Below are 13,425 nucleotides of genomic sequence, written 5' to 3'. Positions count from 1 at the left end.
GAGGCACTAGCATGTGTCTGGGGGCTTGAAAATTTCAGCCAGTTTGTCTGGGTAAATAAGGTTACCGTATGCAGCGACCACAAACCGCTGACTAAAGTGTTCACCATGAGAGGCTTATATGCAGCTTCTCCTAGGCTAGCACGACTGCCTGTCCGCCTATTTGATTTCAATTATGTGGTTCAGTATGTACCCGGTGTCAAAAATGTAGTTGCCGATATCCTGATCTGCATGCCTGTTAGTACTTCGGATCCCAGTAGCCAAGATGATGTATAAGAGTTATGCATTGCCAATATACATGAAGAATTACACGGGGTTTCAGTGAATGAATGGATGCTTTAGCAAACCAAAGACTCAGTTGTATGTGAGGTATTAGATATGCTGTCCAGAGGCTGGTCTAGCAAAAGTAAAATGACAGAGTCTCTACGCCCTTTTTGGGAGGTCAAACATGAATAATGTGAAGAAAATGGATTGCTGTTGAGAGGTGGTAGGGTTGTCCCTCCCTCCAGCCTTAGGAAGAAAATACTTGAAATTTGCCATGAAGGGCATTTGGGCATTGGGAAGACCAAGAGCAGAGTTAAAAATTGGTATTGGTGGCCTGGTATCAGCAGGGCCGTCGAAAGAGTAGTCAGAAACTGTGCTTTATGTCTCAATTCCGACAAAACCCAAGTCACCATCAGACCTCCCCTACATCCCATCACATGTCCCACCATGCCTTGGGAAAGAATTGGGGTGGACATCATGGGACCCATTCTTGAACAGGGAGAGCAGGTGTACACGATTGTCCTCATTGACCATTCTCAAAGTGGCCTGAGATTAAGTTTGTCACCAAACCAGACCCAAACAGTGTCGTCAGTTTCCTTGGTGACATTTTCACTCGTGAAGACCTACCCAAGTACATAATTCGCGATAATGGACCCCAATTTACCTCAGATGTATTCAAGACCTATCTTGACAGAAACAAGATAATCCATAAAACTACATCAGTTTACCATCCCACGGGCAACGGTGCAGTTGAACGCTTCAACAGGGACAATAAGGGCACCATCCAGTTAGCCAACAATAACGGGCTGTTGTGGAGTCATGAAATCCTCAAAACACTCTGGGACGATCGCATTATCACATGCAGCGGTACTGGCCACAGCCCCTTTGAACTCATGAGAGGGAGGACACCATTGTCAAAGGACAATATAGGTTGGTTGTTGGCTGCTAAAAGAGTCCAGTGGTCGGCCGACCAAGTGAAGACTAGGTTGTTGGAGGCACAATTCAGTTGCAAGTACCGTTATGACAAGAAATATGGTTGCAGACCTGCCAAATCAACCACAGGAGACCTGGTCAGAGTAAAGAGGAGCGGACACACAAGCAAAGGGATGAACACATTTTTGCAACCCTTATCTGTGCGCAAGGTGTTTTGCAACACTGCACTCCTTGGTGATGGTAAGGTGTGGCATTTCTCTGTGCTCTCCTTATGCAAACAAACTCCCGTAGAACATACTAGCTCTGACTTAGGCAGTCCCTCCCAGGAAAACCACCTCAACATTGATTTGCGAACCCCTACCCAGGGAAGGGCACTTAGTGATGTGTCAGATGAGGAAGATGTCTGCGATTCTTCTCCAACCAATATTGAGGTGCACTCCTCATCCTCCGAGTCCAGCGCTACTTCTATGCAAGAGATTCCTTGCCACAGAGGTACAAGTAGAGTAGGGAGAAGATTGGTGCCTCCATTGAATCTCTTGATTATGTTTGTGAATAGTACTTACATGCAATAATTCACTGTTCAGTGTCCATGCCATGTATGATTTGTTACCAATATATTTCTCTTTTTCTCTCTTTCTATCTCTCTCTTTCTATACATATCTCTCTCTCTATCTCACTCTTTCATTATTTATTTTTCTTTTCCAAAGGGGAAAGATGTTTTGCCATATGCATACCTTTGTCCTACCACGGACACCGTATGTATCGTGCTCCCTGTCACCAGCTGACCGTTCTAGAATGTTGACAGTTGTCAGCTGGTGACCGGCGGAGCGGCTGCAGTACCGCAGCTCCGCGCCACAGCGGAGTTTGTGTTGGTATAACTAAATAAAGGAGTTTTTCATCCAACTTTGTGCGAGTATACTTTCCGTACAGGTGGAATCCTGCCTTTATCGTTCAGTTGCTTGGGTGTCAAAATGAAGGAAAGAAAGACTAATTGTAGGAACTGCTGTGGTTTCTCTTCTCAGCTGGAGAAAGACTGAACGGGATTCAGGGAAGTCCTGGTAGTCCACAGGAAATGAGAGAAAATGTGGAGAAGGTGCTGCAATTTGTGGCATCAAAGAAGATCCGCATGCACCAAACATCATCGAAAGGTAAGTGTCGGAAAGCAGTCCTAACACCACATATTAAGCACAGGTAAGTGGGAGTGTGGTCACCTCAACACTGCTAAGACCACATTCCAGCTGAGCATTCAAAGTGATCATTTCAGCACTGTTTGCATCCATTCCAGCCAGGCATTCCAGTATCACCATCCCAATTCTGCATGCATCACATCCTGTTAAATATACCACTATTTTAAACACTGCTTGAATCAAAGCACAGACACACGTTCCAGAGAGAACATTCTTATGCAGCGTGCAGCAAACCAAGCCAAGCGTTCCAAAGCCATTTCCAAAATACTTTGGTCATGGTACCAATGAAACCTTTTTCAGTGACAGTTTCAGCAATGCGTGCATCGAGCCCACTCATCATTTTTATTTAGGTAGATAAAGTCTTATATATGGGTGTCGGAGTACTTTACACGAGGAGACAACATTTTACTAGAAAAGCAATGGATGGTACAATATGGAATATCATTTTTAGCAGAAGCAAGTTAGCAGACAATTATCACATTTGGTGATATTTTTTTAATTTCCCTTTATAGTGTACAAACACATGAAACAGAGAAAAGGGAAATGTGCCTATAGACAGGACTGAAACGAGTCGTACAGACTCTTGCTCAGATGAGGGTGAAGATGCTACAGTGTGTTTTTTGAGTTCCTCAAAAGCAGGACTAGAGACAGGCCCTTTTTTCAACAGGGCATTTCCCTTGTGGGCTGATCGAGAGCGCTGGACGGGCAGATTCCAGGCGCAACCGGCACAGTTAAGAGCGGTGGGGTGGGGCAGGGGCAAGGTGAGGGGGGGGGAAGTTGACAGATGGTGGGATATGTAAAATGAAATAAAATCACTTACCTTGCGCTCGCCGCATCGCCAAGGCGGCGATGCGGCGAGCGCAAGGTAAGTGGTATTATTTATCTTTTTATTTAATTTTTCCCATCCCGCCATCTGTTGACCCCCCCCCCCCCCCCACCATACTCCACCCGCCTCACCGCTCTTACCTGTGCCGACTGGGCCTGGCAGATTCAGCTCACGTGCAGCGTGTATTAACTTCAGTCTCTCATGCGTGTAGAGAGACTGGTTTGTTCAGATAAGGCCCGTACGCGTGCGTATGGTGGCCATTTTGAGGAGTTCGGAATGAGCATGTTTTGGGTAGAGCCCTTGGATGCCAGGTCGAAATTCCAGGGCTGCTCCTGATAACTCTGCTACTTTTACCAGCTCTCCGAGATTAAATACGGGAAACATCCTTTACTCCGTATGCGTTACAACGCATGCCATTACCCCGCATTTTTTACTCCGCAAAAACTTTTACAACGCAGGGCTTTACACCGCAAACCATTACAATGCATTCCCCATTACAACGCCTCAGTGGAGTTAGAATAGTAAATTGCGTTGTAATGGACAATGCATTGTAATGGATTGCGTTGTAAATGCCTGCGGCAAAAAAGTGTTTGAGGAGTAAAAAACGCGGGGTAATGGCACGCGACGTAAATGCGTGCAGAGTAAAGTGTCGTATTCGTTAATTGCAGCAGGCACAGGAAGGCTTCAAGAGAGAAGGAGAAAGAAGGATGTAGGGGGATGTTTGAGAGAAAGCAATCAGAGAGGGAGGAGAGAAAGAGAGACAGACTGGATGGATAGAGAGAGACTGGGTAAGGAGACAAAGGGAGCGGGACTGGTTAGAGCATGTCTGCCAGTGCTGCTTTTGGTTCCCCAGTACAGCCCTGCCCAAAACAGGGGTTTGTACATTTTGCACAGAGAATCCGGTTCCTATTTCTCTAGGAGGCTTACGGAAAGCAATTCCAATCCCGAGCCGAGTGGGGTAGTGAGTGAGACCAATGTGGTCAAATGTTTTATAGGTGATAGAGGGAATTAAAAATAAAAACATTTTGTTGGTTAATTAGAGAAGATCTCATCAATTCCATGACATTGATTTTGGAGGATAGTCCAAGAATGAGGCTGCAGTTTTCCGTGGTCTAGTCATGATTTAAAATTTAATTGTGTATGCCCAAATAGAGAGAGTGGCAGTAATCTAGTATCAAAGAAATTAAAGCTTGAACCATGGTTTTACAGGAGGAATTTGTAATAAATGGCATGATTTTCCCTAGCATTCTCAGTATACAAAAAATAAGGAGATACGGATTGATTCACTTGGGCCTTACAGAAGTGATCAGAATCAAACAGGAATCCAAGATTTCTAACTCTTTTGGAAGATGATGGAGGAGCCCCTGGTTCCTGACGCCATCAGGCTGAGGACCATATCATGGAACATGCTCCAAAAAGAAGTATTTCAGCATTTTCGCCATCGAACTTTACATGGTTTTGATGCATCCAAAAAGCTTCTGCAATCGTACACTTAGAGAAATGTTCCTGCGTGATGAGGATATTGTGGGCTAAGGAGATGACAACTTATGTGTCTTCAGCATACGAAAATAGGATCAAGCCCAAAGTGTATGATGTGGGCCAAGAGGGCAATGCATATTTTAAAAATTGTAGGGCTAGGAGAAGATCCTTGTGGGACCCCGATAAGGCACTGCTTTGGGGTGAGAATACACAGATTGAGATCTTCCCGATTTGAAAGAGGCAAGCCACTTCAAAGCGTGAGAGGGAATGCCACATCCCATAAAAGTGTAAGATCATGATATTGTGTTTTTGAACCAGGTGGTTTGGTGTGCCACTGTGTATGGCTTTTGCTTGATGAGGGAGATTTTTAATATATTTTGTGAATCAGGAGAAAGTTATTTGATAGTACTGAGGAAACTGCTGATGTGATTAACGCATGCCATTCCTGTGACTAGGCTCACTGAGTCATTTAGGGCTGAAGAAGCCAGATGCCACAGAACATTAATTGTGAGTAAAGCATTCCTAGAAGCGAGGTATCAAAATGACCTGCAATTTTACCACTGTTTTAAAGTCAGATTCTGGTATGAAGAGTTTACCTTCAAGAAGTTTAAATTGGTACTGCGTGTTCTCTGCTTGTAACACAACGATTTGTGTATTCAGTTATATGGTTTTTCCAGTTCCGTACATTGTTTGCCCAGCTGTGATTGGACTGGGATCTAGCATTGAGGTGGGGAGATGGCAGGAATTCGATCTCAACTGGGTTTAATTTCAGGTTTTGAAAAGTTAGCCAATCTTCAATGTTGTCTAGAGTCCACCTTGGAAGAGTCTGTCGTCTGGAGAGTAGATTTTGTTTATAATTTGACATCACTCGCAAAGAGAAGATTCAAGATATTTGAGTGCTTGGGAAGCATGGTGAGAGATTACAAGAACAGATTAAAAAGAGTCGGAAAAGGAATTGATCCTTGTGGCATTCCCTGACCTCAGTATGAAAGGTGTAGGATATTATTGCTCACTCTTATTTGTCGGGATCGGTTTTCCAAGTATAATGATAGCCGGCATAGTTGTGAGTCGTTCCTACCCATTCTTTACTTGCTTGTGTTAGGTACAGTGTTATGGTTCACCATGTCAAACGCTGCTGTTTATATGCTACATACAGATTTAAACATGGACGGTGGTACATCAAATAGGATGCACTCTTAAATTAATTGTTTAAAATGTGACGCTGTGCAGGGCTCTAGTATTTTTGCTAACAATGTGAGATTAGATACTGGTTAAAAGTTATTGAGATCTTCAAGACCAGCTTCTGTATTTTTTTTTACAATGGGATGACCTTTTTTAAAATCTCTTGATTTAATGAAGGGTTAATCAGTCTCATCCAGCATGGGATGAAAGGTGGGCTGATCTCTTTTAGCATTGCGGCTGATATCGGACCAGGGAAGTGAGAGGCTAGTATAACATTTGTTGTAGACTTAATAAGGTCCCTTCCATAATTTCTCTGAATTTGTTTCCGACCTTTATTTTTTTTAAACTAGAGGGTGAGTGTTTTTTTTCCAACAGATTGGATAGATAAAATCTTTTCATCCAAAAAGTCTGAGAATTCTTCACTCCCCTCTTTTGCATTTCTAACACTGAGAGAGTGAGGTGAGTTAACATCATGTTTCGCAATGTCAAAAAGTTTTCTTGGACGTTCATGACTTTGTCAAGTTGAGATCTGAACAAAGAGGTCTTTTTTTTTTTTTTCCATCATTTTGCGAGCATCGAGGTGCATAGTTAATTCCATTTGCTTCCACGTGCATTCCGTCGCTCTGAGCTTACTCGCATCTCCGTCCAGGCCTCTAGAGTACCACGGTGCCTATGTATTTATTTTCTATCTTTCTTAATTTCACGGGGGATGACTTTCAGTATTCCAGAGCAATTATGCCCTCAAAGTATGTATTAGATGCTCTTGAGCGTATGAATGCTTTATAAATGATGGAACAATGATCAGATCTGCCACAGTATTTTTGTGGGGTCACCCAGACACCAGGCATACGGATCCGCAGCCAATCAACCGAGAGAAACAATTCTTAACTCCTTCAGTGCCCATGACGAGATGGTCTCGTCATGGAGCGCGGTTGCGCTGTGCCCATGACAAGACTATCTCGTCATGAACCCCGCCCGCTAATGCAACGCCCGGCACAGGGCGGGGAAAGGGCATGGCACTGAAGGGGTTAAACTGAATTTGTAAGATTCTAGTAAACAACAACACTGTGATCATCCACAGACTCTATGCATCAGCCTCGGGTAAGACCAGAGCCGCCCTCCCAAAACCATATTCACCAAAAACAGCAGGGCATGGGAGTGACCCACATCAGCCCGCTGCATGAATCACATTGAATCAAAACTGCAATTAACTCCAGCAGCCCCATCAACATAAATGCACCCGCGTATTATGAGAGCTTCTTTTTGTTCATTAGAGGAAATCAATTATTCATTTTTAACCATCATGCCACATTGTGCTTCTCATAGACTAATTATCGCTGCATTTCTAATGTGCTGTAGGTCGGTCTACCGCCATCGCAATAATAAAATCTATGGTACCAGGTAATGCTAGTTCAGAGTATGGTGCTGGCAAGATAGCATTTTTTTGTGTGCAATCTTATGAAAATGACAAGAAATCATACATATTATGTGCAATGTAGGTTGAGGGTTTCTCATGTAAAAACTCCTCGTAAGAGCATTCCTCTCATAAAAATATCTGGAGTCTAGTTTGAGCAAGAAATATATCGCCAGTGGTGTTACTGTTCCAGCAAGATGTTTCCTGCAGGTTACGGTTACAGGAAATCATGTCATGTGCACTTTCTAAAAATATTATAAATGCTAAATTTACGGAACACCACAATTTCACCTGTGCAGCAAAAAGTTTGCCCAGTACTACTGAGCACGGAAAAGTAGAATGAAAAGCCAGGGAGCCAGTTTGTAGGCGTCTTCGAGCTGTCTCTGTGTAGGGTTACTAGATTGTGAGTAGCAAAAACTGGGACTGGCCAGACATAGAAGCAGGATTGAAGGCAGACAATGATCAACATATGTATTGGGGCCTGATTACGAGTTTGGCGGTCCTGGAACACGCTACCATGCCAGACTCGACTGCCAGCCAACCGGCCGCCTGCCAGATTACGTGTAGTCTCGTGGTCTGGAGGGCGGTCCTTTGGCATTCCTGCAGCGGTGCCTATTAAAAAGACACCGTAATGGGAACGCCAAAGCCCGTTCCTGCACGGCATGGACTATAAAGTCCATGCCGTGCAAGAAAGGGGGTGCATGCAGAAAGGGGTGCACACCATGTGCCCCACTCCGTGCATTCCATTAACCTCCGCAATTTTAATGGCAGGCACTTTAATTAAGTGAGACAGTCAAGAAACTCGTAATATGCTTTGTGTTGCAGCAGCGGCCCCGCCAAGCATATTGCGGCCTCCCACCACTGCAACAGCGCCAAGGGATCACGGATTCCCGGCTATTACAGTGATCCTTTGGCAGACTGACAGCCAAACTCACAATAGGGAGGTGGGACCGCCACTACTGGCGGTACACTCACCGCCACCGTGGCTACGACGGTGTAGTCATAATCAGTCCCTAAGTGACTGTGATATAATGTGGCAGCAACTTTCAGACACTGAACTTCTAACACTCTTGCTCATTTCAACTCGGAGTATACAAGGCTCAGCCTACATTCTCATAACATTAGCTATGGCAGGACCTACACCCTGTGACCCCAGCCCTTCACCTCCACCCCGCTCTGTCTCCCCTCAGCTAAGAGCTGCAGCTAACCTCCTCCTGTGCTGCCTGAAAGAAAAAGTGACTTTATTTTAATTATTTCAGACTTTTGAGGCACCTATGGAAAGAACAGCATATGTTTCAGTTCTGCTTTGCAGGATGACTTGCCCTTGGTCCCAAGACTTGGGACATGTATTAAAGATTGAGAAAAGCGTCTGGACGCTCGGACAGTCCTCTCAAAGCGCGGCTGTTCCGGGAAATAACATAACATGTATTTATAAAGCGCGCGTTCATCCGTGGGCATCTTGGCGCTGAATAACAGATGTTTATTGTTACCCAACTCAATGATACTCATATTATCGACCTCAGATGGATGAAAGGCTGAGTGGACCCGCTGGGATTTGAACCTGTGACCATGAGGTCGAACACAGGCCCCTGTCCACCAGATTTGGGTGGTATGGTCACCCTACCTCTGTGGAAGTTGGTCGGCGGACCATAGTGGGGCGCTTGAAACCTGCAGGAGTGGAGCGCCCGCAGCATGAAATAAACATGGCCTTGCGTGGCAGCAGGTGTGAACAGAAGAAAGGTAGCCCCTCACCGCCACCGCTCTAAATATTTCATAATACTGCAGCTCCTGGCGCTGCTTCCGTCTGGAGGGATAAAGGAATCATGTTTTATTCATTTGGTATCGGGAGGACTCAGGGAAGATTTGTACTTAGCCATGCGCCGTGCAGCATTATAAGATTATAAATGTGTAATTCCACAGAAGTGTGGTTTACTTTTAACAAGGACCCCCAAGCTCGTGTGACTTCTAGCAGCAGTAAAGTGATTTTTGAATCATTTGATATTCATGGAATCAGATAGTGCAAATTGTAATTTGGTAGCATATTAATATTTCACATATTTTGTAGATGCCATTCGGAGTGCGAATGTGATGCATCCTAGTGGGCGAAGGGAGTTTGAAAGCAGGCATGCTTGTTTATTTGTGGTCGACGTCGTCAAGAGTCTGTTGTGCCCACAATTTGTCCATAAAGAAACCCCAACCGAATCGAGTCTTTTTTATAAAGCTTTGAAAAATTCAAAAGAGTCCTAAATAATATATATTACGGTACCAGACCGGAAATGACTAATAGCTTGCAGCACGAGATTAAAATAACATGCCACCTCAATGTATAGTTACAATTGTGGTTTGCTAGTTGCATGGATATTTTCGCTGCAGGTTAATAACCTATTGATTGTTTTCCAGGGAAGGAACGTATAGTCTCCTGGTGACATGATCATCTCTTCAAAAATTGCTCTACCCCTTTTTGCTGTCCAGTCATGATCGGAACATGTGGTGTACAGGATACTGCAGTGTTCTGCAGCAGACCAATGACCAGGGCCTCTGCAATTATGTGGTTTTGCAGCTTTTGCATTTTCCACATAGTTATTAATTTGCCGTCTGCCATAACTGCGGCATAATCTGCAGATTTCAGTAAGAAATCATATTTTTAGCTAATATGGATCAAAAGTTAGGGAAAAAGCAGCAACACATGTTGCTGCGCAGTGGAAGGCCCTTTGCACAGGTTGACTGGTCACCTTTCTGTTGCCTATTTCTGTTAAAGTGGTATTAATGAGGTGAAACTTTTGGCCAGAAATGTTACCTGGTGTAAAAATGTCAAAAAAGAGGTCATCCTAACACAAAATGTGCTGCCTTTGTTGTCTCGTAATTTTTTGGACCCAGCTGCATCATTTGTTCCTCCTCTGCTTCCAGTGGCCCTGCCTATGACCAGCTGATTATATACAGATCTGTAACAAGGACATATTAGCCACCGGAGGTATCTTGCCATAATTACACCACAAGAGTTTCTGGCGGCACATAGTATGCAGCAAGTGCCTTAACCTCCTACGCCCTCTCACCAGCATTAACAATTGTGCAGCAGACAGTGCTTAATTTGAGCTGGTGGTTGCCGGGAAGGGCACTGGTGCTTATTTTTGCGCATCAAATAATTATCGAGGGCAAGAGAGGGAAAAGCACACAAATCGGAAAGACGGAGGAAGATAAAGATGGAAAACACGTCACCACAGAGAAAGCAGGAGTGAGATAAAGAAGTAGTGAGCGTGTGGGGGTGGATTTAACACTAGCAGCCTTTGTATTCGGCACGCTAACATTTCATTTTACCAGCTGCTGGCTTCTGAGCAGAGATGTGGGCACTGGACTCTTTCTTTTACAAATTAAGTACTGGCAGAAGATATAGTTCCTGAGAAATCCAGGTTAATGTTCCTTTTGTAGTAACCGGGGGCAATCTGATGGTCAGAGACATGGATTTTGCTATGACCTACTTAGCCTTTCGTTCTCCTAGTCTGAATAACATGAACTCCACTGAGTTGGGTAATAACTCCTTTTAATATTGCAACTAAACTGCAAGTCTGCGGTTCCAAACTGCATGTAAATCACACAGAGGGGTGTGGACAACATGGCGGCTGTGTAGTATACTTGGCGTGCCTCTTGGGCACCCAATGCTCCCCACAGACCAAGGCATCAGCCACCCTCTCTGACCACCCATTAAGGGACTCAAAATTCTCTGCCTCAATGTTAGGGGCCTAAACCACCAAGTCAAAAGGGCCACAAGCTTATCCTCCTAGAGCACAGTGACGGCAACATATGCCTGCCCCAGAAGACGCACCTGTTTACAAAAGATGTACAGGGGATGCGATCCTGGTGATTCCACTGGCAGTATTGGTCTTCATGGACCGCTAAAAAAGGTAGGCTGGCCATACTCTTTTCCCAGAATTTGAAAGGTGAGGTAATCAGCAAGAGTGCAGAAACCAGAGGGAGGCTCCTAGCATACCACCTTCGGACCAGCTCCTTTCCAGTTTAAATTGGTTCCTTCTATGTCCCGTCAGGAACACATCATCCAAGAAACCATGCGGTCCCCCGATGCCAGCAGCCATGGTGGGTGGGGACCTGAGCCTAGTGATGAATAACGACCTAGATCGCTCTATACAAAGAATCAGACATACAGGGGCATACACTACAAACAGTCTGACCTGGCTGCGCAAGTGCAGCCTAGCGGACCTATGGCGGTGCGCCCACCCAAAAGAACAGGACTATATTATTTATTCGGCAGCCTAGAAGAACTATGCAAGCATAGATTAATTCCTGGGGACCCCCACGATCATGGCCTGAGTTGAAGCGGTGAGCAGAAACCCCATGTCACTGCCCGACCATGCCCGCATCACTCTGACTTTGCAGATAGATGACAAACAAACACCAGCTAATAGCTGGAGGCTGCACAACAGCCTTATCCAAAACCCTAGCAACATTGCCTCCGTAAATAAGGCCCTCTCGGTATACTTACAGGACAATGACGAGGACAGGATGACATTCTCCACACTCTGGTATTACCTAAAAGTGGTGGCCAGGGGAGAGCTCGTAGCACTGGCAGCCCAAAACAAACGATTATGTAGCGAGAAACAGGCGTGGCTGCAGGGGGGACAGTGAAAGAACTGGGAAATATTCAGAAGCGCACCGGCGCCGCTAGAGTATGGTGAGAACAAGATAAGACATATGTGCAGCTTAAGCACCTAGACCTTGACAGGGTAGAATATGCTCTGCTCCGTCTTAAACACAAATTCTACATGGGCAGTAGCAACTGCGGCAGACTGCTTACACGCTGCCTACGCACCAAGATACTCCGAGACACTGAACAAGCTATTGCAATAGCAGGGGGAAGGGAAGTCTCTGGAGACAAATTAATCACAGCCACATTTTTGGATTTCTACCCCTATACACTGACCAACACCTCTCCGATGTCCTATCCCCTGTCATAATTAGGGCAGGCCCACATTACAAAACTTGCCATAGGAGAAGCGGCTAAGCTGGAAGACACATTTACTCTTGCTGAGGTGATTTCTGCTATAACTAGACTGAAGCCACTAAAGTTCTCGGGCCCGACGGCTTTTCCCCCCTTTTTTTACAAAAGCTCTGCCACACGTTGGCCCGCATACTCATGAGGCTGTTTAACTCCTTCACGGACTCTGACGCGTTACCGAAGACCATGCTCGAGGCCACTATTCTGGTCATACCAAAGCCCAGTAAAGACAATCTTTTCTGCAGCTCATATAGACCGAACTCCCTCCTTCACTTTGACATGAAACGATTCACAGGCATACTAGCATCTACACTCAATGCATACATGCTAGGACTGATATGCAAGGACTGATTGAGCCCAATCAGGCCGCACAACACTAAATGCATTCTCCACCTCAACAACTAGGTTCAGTGCTCCAAATGTGAGGCACATTTACTCACGATTGATGCAAAAAAAAGCATTTGACAAGGTCCACTGGTGAAAACTAATCACCACCCTACAGCATTTTGGCTTTGGGGACAAGTTTTGCAGCTGGATTTGTAGCCTATATATTGCTCTCCAAGCCAGGGTGAGAGTGAATGCGGTCTCTTCTGATTCCTTCACCATCTGTAGTTGGACAGGAGAGGGATGTCCCCTGTCACCACTTTTGTTTGCCCTGTATGTGGATCCATTTGCTCAGAGAGTCTGGGCAGACCCTCGTATCACCACGGCCCCCTTTGGGAATCAAACCACTAACCTTTACACAGACAAGGTGTTAGAGGCACTCACAGACCCTTCATCTTCACTGCATGCCCTAGTGACAGAGCTACACCTTTTCGGTGTGGTCTAGGAGGTTCAAGTCAACCTTCAAAAAGTCCAGATTCTTAGCCTGATCATCTCGCCAGCCTATGAAACACAGCTCTGCAACCAATTCCCAATCTCCTGGTCGACTAGGCACGTCCCCTACTGAGAGTTCAGCTCGCGCCCACTGCACACCAGACCTCTGCGATAAACTACACTAAGCATCTGGGATATGTCCAATCCGAGCTTGCGGCCTGGCGTCAACATCACCTTTCCCTTTTAGGCCAGATGGCAGTGCTCAAAAGTGAACAATTCTCCCCAAGATTCTGTTCATCTTCATGTCACCACCCCTGAC

The 13,425-nt window shown here is 45.3% G+C and overlaps 1 protein-coding gene across 3 annotated transcripts in view; it reads left to right on the top strand.

Moving 5' to 3' along the window:
- DIXDC1 (DIX domain containing 1) overlaps nt 1-13,425 on the top strand; it is a 463,468-nt gene that overhangs the window by 236,022 nt on the left and 214,021 nt on the right. For all 3 annotated transcript variants that reach the window (XM_085645796.1, XM_085645795.1, XM_085645797.1), the window contains one exon: nt 2,217-2,342. In XM_085645796.1, the coding sequence (XP_085501922.1) occupies nt 2,217-2,342 (126 nt within the window). The remainder of the gene's footprint in view (nt 1-2,216; nt 2,343-13,425) is intronic.

This window comes from Triturus cristatus, chromosome 3_1 (genome assembly GCF_964204655.1).
Source record: "Triturus cristatus chromosome 3_1, aTriCri1.1, whole genome shotgun sequence".
Classification (NCBI taxonomy): domain Eukaryota; kingdom Metazoa; phylum Chordata; class Amphibia; order Caudata; family Salamandridae; genus Triturus; species Triturus cristatus.
The sequence above is the reverse complement of the archived record's forward strand: the minus strand, read 5'-3'. Positions and strand labels throughout refer to the sequence as shown.